The following is a 15,609-nucleotide window of genomic DNA, read 5'->3' as shown; positions in this document are numbered from 1 at the left end:
TCTCAGTAGTATGGAAAAACTGTGGCGTATATATTCCAAAGAAACAAGGTGTGCATAACCTACTCAATGGTAGTGTATTGTGGACATACACATGATGTAACCAATACACTAAGATACAGTTTCCCAAATGCCACCATTAAACTCCAGGTTTTCATGATAGCCATGCTTGAGTCCAGATAGTTGAACCAAATTAACTGAGGTGCTTATTAAGTCACTTGTACTCAAGCATGGACATCCTTAAAACCTGGACTGTAATGGCGGAGTTTGGGAAACTTTGCACTAAAATATCAAAGATATGAAGAGAAAATGGTTTCATTAGTGTATGACTGGTATAGTAGAGTCCTGATAAATACTTTTTTGCAGCCTATTCCTTTATTTTGTTTCTTGAAATGTAGGTGTGTATTGCTCACCATTTCTAATTCACTCATGCAAGGTACAGTAGCACAGCATTTCCAAGTGATCAAAGTGATTTTTGTGATTTGTTTCCTTTAAGGATACTACATGTACATTGAAGCGACAAACATGGTCTATGGACAAAAAGCACTACTTATCTCCAGACAACTTCGAGCCATTTATGGAAAGCAGTGTTTAACTTTTTTTTACCATATGTATGGAGCCGGTATTGGATTGCTTAATGTGTATTTGAGGGAAGAAGGTGGTAAACGCCATCAAACTCTTCTGTGGACCAGGAGAGGTGAACAGAGTATTAGCTGGCTGAGAGCACAGATAGAATATGAGAGTGACAAGCAACATCAGGTAAGTTGCACAGACATCTGGAAAATATTATAGTGCACACTCTTTCCAATCTGTGGATTTACGTGGTGGGACAAAGTTAATGATCATCTTATCCACACCAAAATTGATCATGTTACAAATAACGCAACCATTTTCTTTGAAGAACTGCAAAGTATTAAGGGTCCAATATATCAATGAGTTATAAAACTCATTGTGAGTGGTAAAACTCATTGCATATGATAAATGGTGCTCCATCCATTCAGCTCTCAACTGTCATTTTTCAAACACAGGGCCTAATTCAGGTTGGATCGCATAAGTGACAATCTCAACAATTTCCCGACAATCAGGAAACCTCGCATGCCAGGGCCCATTCTGCGCATGTGCAGAATAGGTCCTGCAATCGCATTGTAGCGATGCCTCTGCCTGATTGACAGGCAGAGGCGTTTGGGGGGAGGGACGAGAGTGTCCGGCGTTGGCCGGAAAGAGGGGGCGTGTTGCCCGGTTTTCCGGGAGTGGCAAGGCCAAGGACAGCATTGTGAGATGCAGTTTTATTGGCCTCGCAAGCCACCCTGCGTCAGCAAGCCTAAGTAAACTGAGGCTTACTCAGCTTGCCATCACAGATGGCCACCAATGGTCACAATGTTTGATCACATACTAAGACTCTGCCGTAGTGCTATGATTGCAAACGCAGCAAGGAGGTGCGTATGTACCTCCTCCAGCATTTGTATTGCTACGGATTGCATTTGCAAAGCTGTTACGCCCACATTTAGGAGCTGAACACATGACAACTAGGAGCTTATTGGCTGGAGCACCATTTATAATATGCAACAAAGTTTTATCATTCGCAACAAATTGTATGATTTGTTGATAAATGAGCCCCTTCATGTGATTTTTAATAAGACGTGAAAAAAAATATTTGGGTAGATTTTTCATTCCCTATGTACCACTTCTTTTTAATTTTTTATTAGAAGACCGAAAAAAAATAAGATTGTGTTCAGCACTAAATTTTGTAATAGGAATTAAAATGAATCAAACATATCAGAATATAAGCAAATACAGATAATATCAAAAGCAATGTCTCCAGGGGCATATGCCAACAACAGTAAATAATACATTGGCTCATAATAAAGAACAAGAGGCCAGATTCTACAGTGGGAACAAAGAAGGGATATCAGGGTTCAGGGGAGTACTCTGAACACAAACTCCATTCGAGCCAACTGGTATAATGCAAGCATGTATACATTTGGCACTAATCGTGAGTGGTAAAGAGTCAATAGTTAACCTCCTTTAGGTATGGTTTAAGTGATGGTTTATCTATGAGGAGACTGGCGATAATGTGGAGTCACTATGGGTTGAAATCTCAAGCGGGGGAATTGATGCAAAAAAACTAGTCATACGCACATGCTACAGACAGCCGGATATTAGCAGACATGAGGAAGAACAAATCTTGCAGCAAATCAAAATGGCTGCGGGATTGGGGGACATCCTTGTGATTGGGTATTTTAATCACCCTGATATAAACTGGAGTAACGATTCATGTGCTAAAGCGATGGGCAGCAGGTTCATAAATATGTTTAAGGATCACTACTTGTCTCAATTAGTCGAGGACCCAACTAGGGGTAAAACTACCCTGGATCTAGTAATTACTAATAATGTGGACATTATATCAAACACTAAAGTTGGGGAGACTCTGGGTAACAGTGATCACTATATGATCAAATTCGACATCAGTTTCAGGAAACATAGCTACAGGGGTTCCACCAAAACTTTTAACTTTAGGAAGGCTAATTTCAGTATGCTTAGATGTGCACTTAACGACATAGAGTGGGAGGTTCTGATTAATAACAAGAAATGTGGGATGTTTTAAAAAGGGTTGCTGGATAACAATATTCATAACTTTATTCCCATTGGGCAGTAAATGCAGGAGTATTAAACTCAAACTGATGTGGCTTAAGAAGAAGATTAAGGCAGAAATGGACAAAAAAAAGCGGGCTTTCAAAGCATTTAAATCTAATGGAAAGGAGGAGTCTTTCATGTATTACAAGGAGTGTAATAAGAAATGCAAAAAAGCAATAAGAGCAGCTAAAATGGAAAATGAAAAGCAAATCGCTATAGAGAGTAAAACCAAACCTAAAAAGTTTTTTAAATACATAAATGGTAAAAGCTTAAAAAGGAGAATATAGCTCCATTAAAAGATGAATTAGGAGAATTGATAAATGATGACGAAATAAAAGCGGAAATACTGAACAAATTCTTTTCATCGGTATTCACGGGTGAAGAACTGATGGTGGGAGTAGAGCATAACAATTGTGACAGTAATGATTCATGGTTAGATACTTGTTTAAGCGAAGAAGTAGTCTGGGAGAGACAAAGCAAAATTAAGATTAATAAATCACCTGGTCCTGATGGACTTCACCCGAGGGTTCTTATGGAGCTTAATTCACAACTAGCACGACCCCTACACTTGATTTTCAATAGTTCAATTAGATCAGGCATGGTACCAAAGGATTGGCGTATAGCTGAGGTAGTGCCATTATTTAAAAAGGGATACAAAAATCTTCTGGGAAACTACAGACCAGTTAGTTTAACATCTATAGTGGGGAAAATATTGGAAGGAATTCTAAGGGACAGCATACAGGAGTATCTACAGTCCGCTAGGATTATTGGCAAGAACCAGCATGGGTTTGTGAGGGACAGGTCATGTCAGACTAACTTAATTAGCTTCTACAAGGAAGTGAGCAATAATCTTATTCAAGGAAAAGCAGTGGATGTGGGCTTCCTAGATTTTGCAAAAGCCTTCGATACAGTTACTCACAGGAGACTGATTTATCAAATTAAAGGAGCTTGGCCTAGGAAAAACTATTTGCACATGGAAAAGCAACTGGTTGGATAGCAGGGTACAGCGAGTAGTGGTCAACGGGAAGTCCTCAACCTGGTCCCCGTAGTCAGCGGAATACCACAAGGGTCCGTACTCGGACCACTACTGTTCAACATATTTATCAATGACCTAGAAATAGGCCTGGAAAGCACAGTGTCAATCTTTGCAGATGATACTAAACTGTGTAAGGTAATTAATTCAGAATTGGATGTGGAGTCCTTGCAGAATGATCTAAACTAAACTTGAACTCTGGGTGTCTAAATGGAAAATGAGGTTCAATACAGACAAATGCAAGGTTATGCATTTTGGGACTAAAAACAAACTTGCATCCTACATATTAAATGGGGAAAGTCTAGGGGAAACAGAGTTGGAAAAAGATTTGGGGGTATTCATTGATAATAGGCTTAATAACCATACACAATGTCAAAACGCATTAAAGAAGTCAAGTAAGGTGCTAGCGTGCATAAAAAGGGGAATTGAGACAAGGGACTCGGATGTAATCATGCCGCTGTATAAGGCATTGGTACGTCCGCACCTGGAATATTGTGTTCAGTTTTGGGCACCATTGTATAAAAAAGACATACAGTGAACTCGAAAGGGTTCAAAGGCGAGCTACTAAATTGATTAAAGGCCTAGAAGGACTGGACTATAAGGAAAGACTTACTAGGTTGAATATGTATACACTAGAAAAGAGGCACATAAGAGGAGATATTATTAATATCTTCAAATATGTATAGGGACATCACAAAGAGTTATCAGAGGAATTATTTATTAAAAGAACACAGTTTAGGACACGTGGGCACTCTCTGCGACTGGAGGAGAGAAAGTTCCGAACGCAATGGAGGAAAGGGTTCTTCACTGTTAGGGCGGACTCTGTAATTGGATTTTAAAAAGGAATGGATACATTTCTGAATGAAAAAGCTATCCAAGGTTATAATACTTAAAATATCAACGTGGTTAATCCGGGAGTAATAAAAGTTATAGTAGCTAACTAGTCATAAAACATTATTCAGCAAGTATGTGGAATCATCACAACTTAAAACAGGTTGAACACGATGGGCAATTTGCCTCTATTCAACCTCAAATACTATGTTACTATAATAGAACTTTCCCAGATGGCAAAGAATTATTTAACAAAGTTATTCTTGTGCAAAGAGGCTTCCACCTGGTCCTCGGAAAAAGAAACAAATGACAACCAGTAGCAGTTTACTACAACCCTTACTCACATTCAGTGTAGGGTAAGGGATGACCAATATCGCAACTCCAAAAAAGCAAGATACATAATTTAATAAATGATCGGAAGTCAACACGACATGCCTTCACAAATTTGGAGGACATTCCCAGAGACTATGCACAAAGTAGGCATCAGAAGAACAAGAATTTGGACATACCCCTGTGTCTGAGAGCCCAGTAGGGCACTGGTGATGTGTAGAAAAGTATCCCCTATAGCAGCTGGCAGTTAGCATCTTACAAGATTAAGACAAAGGAGAGTGATAAATAGCATGTTGATTATAAGTACCAACCACTCAGCTCCTAACTGTCATTTTTCAAACACAGGGGCAGATGTATTAACCTGGAGAAGGCATAAGGAAGTCATACACCAGTGATATGTGCAAGGTGATAAAGGCACCAGCCAATCAACTCCAATATGTAAATTAACAGTTATGATCTGATTGGCTGCTGCCTTTATCACCTTGCACATATCACTGGGTTATCACTTCCTTATGCCTTCTCCAGGTTAATACATCTGCCCCACAGCCTGTAATGTGTCAGTCAGGAGCTGGTTGGTTGGTGCTTTATCACCGTGCTATATATCACTCTCCAAGGCTTGATAAATGGGGTCCAAAGTTTTAAAAACAGATGTAAGACAGTGGAATATCTCCAGCCAATAGACACACCAGTCTGGACTCTAACAAAATCAAAGAAGTTGTGAAGATATTCATAGTGTAGGGACATAGCCCTACTTCCTGTTAATGGTCTACGAAGAAGAGAGTCGAGGCTTTTATACCAACCAGTAATTAAATGGACATAGGTGATCGATGTATTAAGCCTTGGAGAGAGATAAAGTACTAGCCAAACAGCTCCTAACTGCCATGTTACAGGCTGTGTTTGAAAAATGACAGTTAGGAGCAGGCTCAATCTAGCAGCGGTGATAGCGATGTGCGGGGCCGCGCATCGCTATCGCTGAGGGAGCTACACACGAGTGATCTGTGCTTAAAATCTAAGCAATCTAGTCAGATTGCTTAGATTTTAAGCATGGATCTCTCCGTGAGTACCCTCCTTTAGTCTTATTAATACACAAGGTCTTGAATGGAGATGTATATTTAAAATTAATACAATAAATTGAGACAAAGTATGGACCAAAACTCGTATCAAAATGGGTTTCATTATATAACTAGGACACTTTGTAAAACATTTTCGTTGTCCAGGCTGAGCAGTGTATCAGATGTGAAGTGAGAGCAGTGCTATGACGCATATCTTGTGTTAAAAGATAACCTGAATGTCTGGTGCAATCATGCTGTTGCTTCAAGGACACAGCCACTGGTTTCAGCACGCACACAAAACGGGGACGTGTTTTCTGGGATGCTGCCCATAGCCACCTCCAAACATTAACAGCATGTCAGTTATGCAGAGGCTTTTGGGCACTGCTAGCAACATCGCAGAGCCAGATCTGTGCATGCGCAGATCAAAACACATCAGAGATTTGAGTAAACATCGGGTTTATGTAAAAACTCTGAATGAGGCCCAAATTCCTTTTTGAAGCATAGTAGTTGACCCCATGCTCTTAAAATAATTTTTCATCTCCTGGTGAAATTGCTTTGTTTCATTTTATTAAAAGAAAATGTTATTTGTACTTTTAAAGTCGAAAGTTTACCAATGAGGGAAAGTCAGTTCAGTTCTGTATCACCCTCCATCTCAGGAATTATTAATACATGCATTTTCTTTTACAGATTGTGTTTGAAGCTATTCGTGGTGTATCAATAAGAAGTGATGTTGCAATTGATGATATCACATTTACGAATGGACCTTGTAAAGGTAACCTCTGTTTTATTGCAAAATATATATGTTTTTGTCTAGAAATTTACAAAATTGTAAAATATTCTTTAAATATATATATAAACAAAAGATGAGAATAGGCGCCTCCTAGTGCATTATCTCACATAAAACTGTGACCTCCACCTTAAGTAACACCCTGGTGAATTCAAGGTGTACCTTGTATGGTGGAATTCCAACCACCTAAATGAGTCGCAAAATACCATGTATTTCAGTGTATAATGGGGATATTTTTCATCATGATAATCCTGGTGGTGCTTTTCCCAAGTTTGTATCTCACATAAAAAGGATAAAAGCAAAAAGGACCAATAGTGCAATATGTTTCATAACAAATAAAAACACATTTATTTCAAAAACTGGTCATAAATAAAAGTAGTTGCCCGTACAATGCAAAAGATAAAAGACAGCTTATCTGTTAGTAGTCGTCCATACGAGAAAACACTCAACGCGTTTCGTCCTTTGCCCACGGCCTGGACTTCCTCAGGAGTATAATGATACATGTTACACTGATCCTATATTTATACCCATAACAATCTTTCAATCAAACAGGAAATTGATGGCTGTATTGTTTTCTCTTGTAAAGTTGTTTCTAATATTTCCTCATATAGTCCTGAGAGAGTCTACATATATGCACCCTTTTTAGACACTGCTAGCACTAATAGCACTTTATAATTTATTTAAGGGCATGGTCACTTTAAATTTAAACTGATCACCAAATTGATAAAAAATTTATAACCATATGCGCATGTGATGCATTTAGTTATGCAGGTGATAAGGTGGTTTACTCACATATGATATAGGATTTCATTTGGGGCTAGTAAAAATAATATTCTATGAGCACTTTAATAATGACACACTAATCACATTATATTTAGTAATGGTCAGTATTTAAGGTCTATTACCCCATTATATATATATATTTTTTAAATTATCTCTTTTTATTAGTAATTCTGAATATGTCTTATGATCTATTCCTCCGTTTTTTCTATTAGTATAATATTCCTGTCCATATACTACTGTTTTTATCCTGTATTACTTGGTCTCCTTAAATATGGCACCGTATGTGTGGACACTGGTGTATAGCTTCAGATGCCCGTGACGTAGGGGTGCGGCGACGGCAGGCGGCACTGTGACCGGCCAGGCCAGCGCATGCGCCCTGTGCGCTGCGAGGCTGAATGAAGTAAGGGCGGCTATGATGCCCTGTCCGTCCGTGATTTCCGGCGATCGCGGCGGACTGGAGCGGATCAGCCTCCCCACCCCACACAACATAACTCTGTGCAGTGGCGCAGGGTTAGTGAGTCTGTTAGGACTCTGTTTCAAACTTATAATATTGATTATGCTATGGTAATAATGGGATTCTAAGTCTTCCGGGCGGAAGTGATATCACTTCCGGGAACCTGACAGCCATCAATTTCCTGTTTGATTGAAAGATTGTTATGGGTATAAATATAGGATCAGTGTAACATGTATCATTATACTCCTGAGGAAGTCCAGGCCGTGGGCAAAGGACGAAACGCGTTGAGTGTTTTCTCGTATGGACGACTACTAACAGATAAGCTGTCTTTTATCTTTTGCATTGTACGGGCAACTACTTTTATTTATGACCAGTTTTTGAAATAAATGTGTTTTTATTTGTTATGAAACATTGCACTATTGGTCCTTTTTGCTTTTATCCTTTTTATGTGAGATACAAACTTGGGAAAAGCACCACCAGGATTATCATGATGAAAAATATCCCCATTATACACTGAAATACATGGTATTTTGCGACTCATTTAGGTGGTTGGAATTCCACCATACAAGGTACACCTTGAATTCACCAGGGTGTTACTTAAGGTGGAGGTCACAGTTTTATGTGAGATAATGCACTAGGAGGCGCCTATTCTCATCTTTTGTTTTGTAGATTTCAAACGGTTAGCCTGAACAGCAAACCACAGGAGAAAAGGGCTGCCACCCTATATAACGCGGGTAGTGCACTTCCAAAAGGAAAAGTCCTGTTACCACAGAGGAGGAAAAAGGACATTTTACTAAGCTTTAAGGAGAGGAGTAGCGCCAGTACCACCTATACTATTTTCTTTCTATATATATATATATATATATATATATATATATATATATATATATATATATATATATATATATATATATATCTCATTTACTATTATAATGTGGGTATTACTCAAACTCTAACCTTTTATTGTCAGGATGGAAGAAACCATTGCAAACAAAAACACACACTTTCTTGCAACTGTTGCGCTGATAGTTCACCTCACCTGTAGTCTCCGTCAAATGGTTTGGCATTGGTTGCCCTGCCTACAAGAAACCGCAAACTTTTTTTTTTTTTAAACAATTTATTTTATGTCAACAAAAAGAGCAATACATGACTGGAATAGGGGGTCGACATTACAATTGGTTCACAAAGTACATAGCATGTCTAGTCGCAGAGAACAGCAAATGGAAGAAACAGCAAACTTTTATAGCCCTGAGCACCACCCTAACTGTGACTGGAATCAAACATAGGGCTGGATTAAGGTCTGTGGAGGCCCCTGGGAAACAAACTTGTGGGGGCCCCTATACTATTTTATATTGTTATAAAAATAGATGCTACTAGTAGCAGGCAGCGGATATACTAAAAAAAATAAAAATGTTGCATTAATCATTATAATTATACTGATTTCTGCACTGCACCTTCGTTACTGTCTAAATCAGTGTTAGTGACACTGACAAAAGGGAAGACTGCCTCACAGACGGGAACCCAGCCACGCCAAGCCAGTAAGCCACCACTGCTGCTGAGGTCGTCTGATGTGCAGAGTAAAATGGTGCCTCACTCAGCAGCTCCATCAGCTCTGTAGGCACAGCCAATGGCTCCCTGGAATACTGTGATTCCCAGTATCCCAGCGGGCCGCAGGCGGCTCTCTGAAAGTGAGTGTCTCGTGGGATTTCAGTGCCCACAAGACTGACTTTGTGTTCAGCTGTAGCACCTCGGTGGATTTTAATAGTGGTGGCGGAAAGGAATGGGGCCCCCGATTCAGGGGGGACAGAGTGTGGGGGCCTCAAGACGACCGCCCCTGTCACCCCTCCTTTAATCTGGTCCTGATCAAACCCCTGTTTTCCTAACCGCTTTCTTGTTCCATACATATGGTGCTCCGGTTGTTGTGCAGCTAGAGACACAGCCTTTGTTGTTGTAAGTCCTATGCTTTGTTAAATATCCTTTTCCCTGGTGACGCCAAATAAAGTAGTGCAGACTCTGTAGGGAGGGCAACATTTCTGGACAAGACATCGGTGGTCATTCCGAGTTGTTCGCTCGCAAGCTGCTTTTAGCAGCTTTGCACATGCTACGCCGCCGCCTACTGGGAGTGAATGTTAGCTTATCAAAATTGCGAACGAAAGATTCGCAATATTGCGAAAAGACTTCTCTGTGCAGTTTCTGAGTAGCTCGAGACTTACTCTGCCAGTGCGATCAGTTCAGTGCTTGTTGTTCCTGGTTTGACGTCACAAACACACCCAGCGTTCGCCCAGACACTCCTCCGTTTCTCCAGCCACTCCCGCGTTTTTCCCAGAAACGGTAGCGTTTTTTCACACACTCCCATAAAACGGCCAGTTTCCGCCCAGTAACACCCACTTCCTGTCAATCACACTCCGATCACCAGAACGAAGAAAAAACCTTGTAATGCCGTGAGTAAAATACCTAACTGCATAGCAAATTTACTTGGCGCAGTCGCACTGCGGACATTGCGCATGCGCATTAGCGACTAATCGCTCCGTTGCGAGAAAAAAATAACGAGCGAACAACTCTGAATGACCCCCATCAGCATTTTTATGTTCCACAGTGAATCTAAAAGATTGTGATGTCAGGAACCAAAGGGTCGCCTTGGTATTTACCTCCTGCTTTGTGTGCATCCATAGTTTTTTGCCAAAAAGAACTTACCGCCCAGTAAACGGTAGCATAGGGCTTTAGTGGCTCATGTTACAGTGATAAATAATGAACAGACAGTGCTGCTAATGCACTACTCCCCACACTTTTAGTAAAAAATAACAGTTTAATAGACCTATAGTAATAAACATATATTTAAATACAATGAAGTGTTAGTTTACAAAACTGAGTAGCAATATCACTGCGTATATGTCTCAGATAACTGTCTCAGTATAATAGTGGGCAGTTTCTGAAGTAATCAATTAGGAACTGTAACATAAAAATCCGGATCCAATTATATAGGTAACATGTAAAAGTTATATATGGCTCTATAGTCTTGGACAGTGAATATGAAGGTCTGCTATGGTTACTAGATTGTTTTTTAGAAAGTAACATTGGCCTCATATCCGCAATTATAATAAATATAACTAACATCTGATTTGCATTAATGACACTTTTATAAATTTGCGTCTAAGAAAATAATCAATGTTTTCTGACAGGAGCTGGATTCGATACTGGGTCCTTTTGTTTGCCATGTCTCAGCACTAAACTGCTGAGCCTCAACTGGATAACGTAGCAGTTGATACGCTTGAATCTGGATTTATGCTATGTTTAGATTTTAAAACTGTGGTGATGCCTTCTTATCAATTTAGCCAATATAATCCAAAAGTTAATTTCGTTGTATTTATCATCTGTAATTACTCATGTATTTATTTGTATGGTTAAATCTGTAAACTGGTATACAAAAACCTTTTTCTTGGTTAAAAACTATACTGATCACCTATAAGCTAATTTTTGTATGTGGATGTACACATGCAATCCTTAATTAATTGCTCCTGTTGATTGGTTAACTGACCACTTAAATACCTGAGTCAATGGACACCCACAAACTCCTGCTAAAGAAACAGCTACCATTTAATAGCAGAGAAACGAGTCAAGGATCATCTACATCACTGCCATCACTGGAGCTGAATACTTCATCCTGGACCACACAAGTGGCAGGGAAGCCCACACACAGCCACGCTCTCCCTCCCCTTGGCCACTGTTCCCTGGGTGCTGTCAATGCCTGTGCCTGACAACAGCAGGGAGCATGGATAACCTCTAGCCATGGACTCAAGCACAGTAACAAGTGCAGAAGTACACAATGAGAGGCACCGCTGATATCAAAGTAACATTGGAGATATGGGGGTGATTCAGAGTCTGCCCTCTTCTCAGGCTCTACCCCCCTCCCCCATCCCGCACAGGTGTGAAAGCATCGCAAGGCGTGATGCTTTTGCACCCGCCGAGTAGCTCCCTGCCTGCACAATAGGAACGTGAGTCCGGAACACTATTGTTAACTGTATTAAGGAGAGGTTTAGCTCCATAGTGGGTGTGATTGTAACCAAATTTTCATTCATTTTTTAATTCTTTGTTTACTGTGTGTAATATATGGATACAGTTTATATTATTAAAGATTTATATGTATAATTGTATTCTGCACTCTCATGTTTTATAATATTGTTCACACCTTTAATCAGTTTAGCTGCTGCACCTGCACTTAATCCCTCACACTATTTTCACCATTTTATGTGTGGTGCTAGGGCCACAAATAATATTTTTCATTGAGGCATTTTTTCTCAAACATTGCTTACATTTGCTCTATTGGTAATAACTTCCAACAAAAATAGAGGACCTGATTTTCCACCCTGTCTTTATTTGTGAAAGAACTGCCCCCAAAACCCACACTAGAAGCTTCCATTTGGACTAAACTTTTGGCTGAAGTTGGGTGCTTGGAGCACTAGGTTGAGAAGAGGGCAGACCGAAGGTCTATCTAGACGGCCTCTGAAGAATCCATCCAAAACAACTGATCCTGACAGGACTACTTCAACAATTCCATAAAGACTGTAGCTCTAGTTGTAAAGTGTTCTATGAATCACCAGTATTACCCTTCTAGACCCAAGAAGGTTTGGAACTGCAATTTTCACTAGGGTTTTGGTTAGTTTTTAACTGCTTCCATTTTGTCCAGCTTTACTCAACCCTGCCCTACTATGTACCTCAAGTATTTGGCTTCCCTCACAGGTATGGTACATTGGGTTCACAGTTAACTCATTCGATCTCAGAGAGGCCAAAACTGTGTCACCCTTAGACAAATGAGATTCCTAGTCTGAAAAATAGATTACAATGTCATAGACCAAAATGGGGTCTCTTCATCAGTTTACAGCAACTTGGAACATGGCAGGAGCTCCATGCAACTCAAAAAAAAACAGAAATGTATAATAGAAAAGCTTCAGGAGTGAAAAAATGCTGTCTTCAGCTTGGCCGAGGGAGTCAAGAGAAATTGCCAATACCCTTGTGTGAGGTCAAGGGTACTTAAAAAGCTAATCACTACTAAATTTTCCACCAACTCTTCTACCCTCAGAATAGGAAAAGCATCAAACTGAAATATGATATTCAGTTTCCTAATGTCACTGCAGAAGCAGATTGTGCCATTGGATTTGGAAATTAACATAATAGGACTGTTCCACTCTCTGTTGGATTATTCAGTAACAGATAGACCATTTTCTTTATTTCTTAATCGCAGCTCATCTGGCCTTTTGAATGCAGTACGACCTCTACTTAAGCACCACACCTGGTAGAGTGACCGTGTTATACTTAAGTTAGTCCAGCCCAGGATGTCAGAGAACACATCTCTGTTCCGGTATACCATTTCTTTTGCTTGCTGTATCAGCATCAACATTCTGTTCACTGATCCAGCTGCTCTTCCCAGACTCTGCACTCACGTTTTCCTACTGGCTGTTGAAATGCAACAACTGGACGCAGCAGAAGAGGCACACATCGGCTATTACATTCAAGTTTCCATTTAAGGCCATCTAACCTAACACTAATTGTTAGGTGATTAGTCTTTCTACAGAAACTAGCATCTTAACTTATTTTCCAGTCAGTAGCACTTCTGCCTTGCCCTGTGGTTTGGCTACCTTTGTTGTCAGACCTTAGAACCACACTTTGACCAACCTCTGCCTTTGTCCTGCACTTCCAATACCTTAGTTGCCAGACCAGGAACTAGACATTGACTCGCCTTTGTCTTTACCCAACACTTTGGATACCTTGTTGCTAGACATGGTGCTGGAATTGAGCTGTTTCTGCCGTTGCCTCACACGTCTGAATATATTGCCACATGGATTACGCAAGGTTTATCATCTGTCCCACACTGCTATGTAAATATGCTGTTTAGGATTACTCATCCATCCTTCAGTAATGGAGCGATAATATGCAAACCTTATGTCAGTTCTCCCCTTGTGCACCAGCATGCGACAGACAGTACAGGTGCTGAAATGCCTACTTTTAGTATCCAAGGATGCAGTATGGGCCAAAATACCATATTAATGTAGAGCTTGGCCAGAATGGTTCATGTTGACAGTAAATTGATAATCTGATTAAACATGTGTTACAGCAGTGGTACTCAGAAGAGTGTAATTTGACTGATTTTATCTGAACATAATCTCTAATTATGAAAAAAATTACTTCATGGCACAGGAGGAAAAAGTAATATGGAACAAAAAGTAGTGTAAAGGATATATGTATGCAAGATAAAGCTACAGTAGATACAATTTATTCAATTGCTTTAAATAAAAAAAACATTTATAATTACTACAATAACTATACAACATCCTGTACATGTTTTTTGTTTGTTTGTTTTTTTAACAAATCAGGCTTCCTGTTGGTAAATCAACTGATGAAAAATTCATGAGTATTAAATAATACTGAATACATATTTGTTTTGTCATTTTTTGCTAATGTGTTTCTAATAGCAATACTTTATTGTTATTTCTGCAGATCTGGAGGATTACGGGACACTGCAGTCATCCGGATATTCAGATGACTTCAATGAAGTCGACTTTTAAATCAAGACTTTGCCACATACAGGCCTAGTACTAGACATTAGTAACTTCAGAAACTGCACAGAAAATATTATTTGATAGAGCAATCTGGAGACTGTTTATAAAATAACGGAAACATAGTACAAACTCAGAGCACTTGTGTTCGCAGAAAGAAAATTACTCAGGGCTATATTTTACAAAATGAATTTTGCATGTATTGTCAATAACTATGGGACTAATTCAGGTGCAGTGGCAAACGCTACTGTGCACAAATCTGTGTTTTCTTACTGCGCATGCATAGCGAGTGAATTGCGATGATGGTCACTCCGAGGAATTAGTCGCAAAGTGAGTGACAGGAAGACAGCGTTTGGGGGTGGTAACGTGGCATGGTCGGGTACACACAGGCATCATGGCCATTCAGATGGCGCTTTCTGGGTGTGCAGAAATCAGCAGTTGCAATCTTACTTGCTACTGGAGAGCCCTCAGCGTCCTGGGAGAGCAGCTCAGCCTGCGCATCTAGAGGCACTCAGACTCTGCGTGATGAACCAATTTGTGACAATGGTACCAATGTATCACAGTTGTATGTTGTCGGATGGAAATGATGCAATAGCAGTGGGTAGCATATAATCTCCACTGTGTAAGACAACAGCAGAAAAAAGAACAGCCACACCTGAATCAGCCCCTATATGTGTGCAGCCTTCCCGTTTGCCATTATTTCCACTGTATTCATATTGTATTTGTATTTTTAGTGTGTTTTTCCTTACCACAGATGGGAACAAACAAAAATCAGCTTTCACAATAAAAAAATAATGGAATTGTTTCTCCCTTATCTTGTTTTAGAGGTTTCACTATTCTTTTCCAACTAAAAAGCAGGCAATTACATGGAAATACATTGGGCCTCATTCAGATATGTATGCAATGCTGATATTTATGGAGATGAGCGACTATCCGATAAATGGGCATGCCTCACGGTTGCACTGTGCATGCACAATGGTACCTTACCGATGTTGCTCGCAGTGAGGATTAGAGGGAGTGTGGCCATGACTCCAAGATTTGGCCATGCCCCTTCAATAACCATGCCCTGCGGCCGTCTCAATGACTTATATAACAATGCTGAATAGAGGGAACACCAGAGTCGTGTTTGACATATTTGAGTCTTCCCAGTTATTATA

The 15,609-nt window shown here is 39.9% G+C and overlaps 1 protein-coding gene across 3 annotated transcripts in view; it reads left to right on the top strand.

The window, feature by feature from the left end:
• Window positions 1-15,257, top strand: part of MAMDC2 (MAM domain containing 2) — a 155,230-nt gene extending 139,973 nt beyond the window's left edge. Inside the window, exons 12-14 of one of the 3 annotated variants that reach the window (XM_063913895.1) lie at window positions 494-756; window positions 6,565-6,649; window positions 14,394-15,257. In XM_063913895.1, the coding sequence (XP_063769965.1) occupies window positions 494-756; window positions 6,565-6,649; window positions 14,394-14,461 (416 nt within the window). In that variant the 3' untranslated portion in view covers window positions 14,462-15,257. Of the gene's footprint in view, window positions 1-493; window positions 757-6,564; window positions 6,650-11,080; window positions 14,232-14,393 lie in introns of those variants that run through there. The other 2 variants (XM_063913894.1, XM_063913896.1) reach the window with 2 other exon arrangements.
• The last annotated feature ends 352 nt before the right edge of the window (window positions 15,258-15,609 follow it).

This window comes from Pseudophryne corroboree, chromosome 1 (genome assembly GCF_028390025.1).
Source record: "Pseudophryne corroboree isolate aPseCor3 chromosome 1, aPseCor3.hap2, whole genome shotgun sequence".
NCBI classification, from domain to species: Eukaryota; Metazoa; Chordata; class Amphibia; order Anura; family Myobatrachidae; genus Pseudophryne; species Pseudophryne corroboree.
This window is presented reverse-complemented; position numbering and strand designations above follow the sequence as displayed.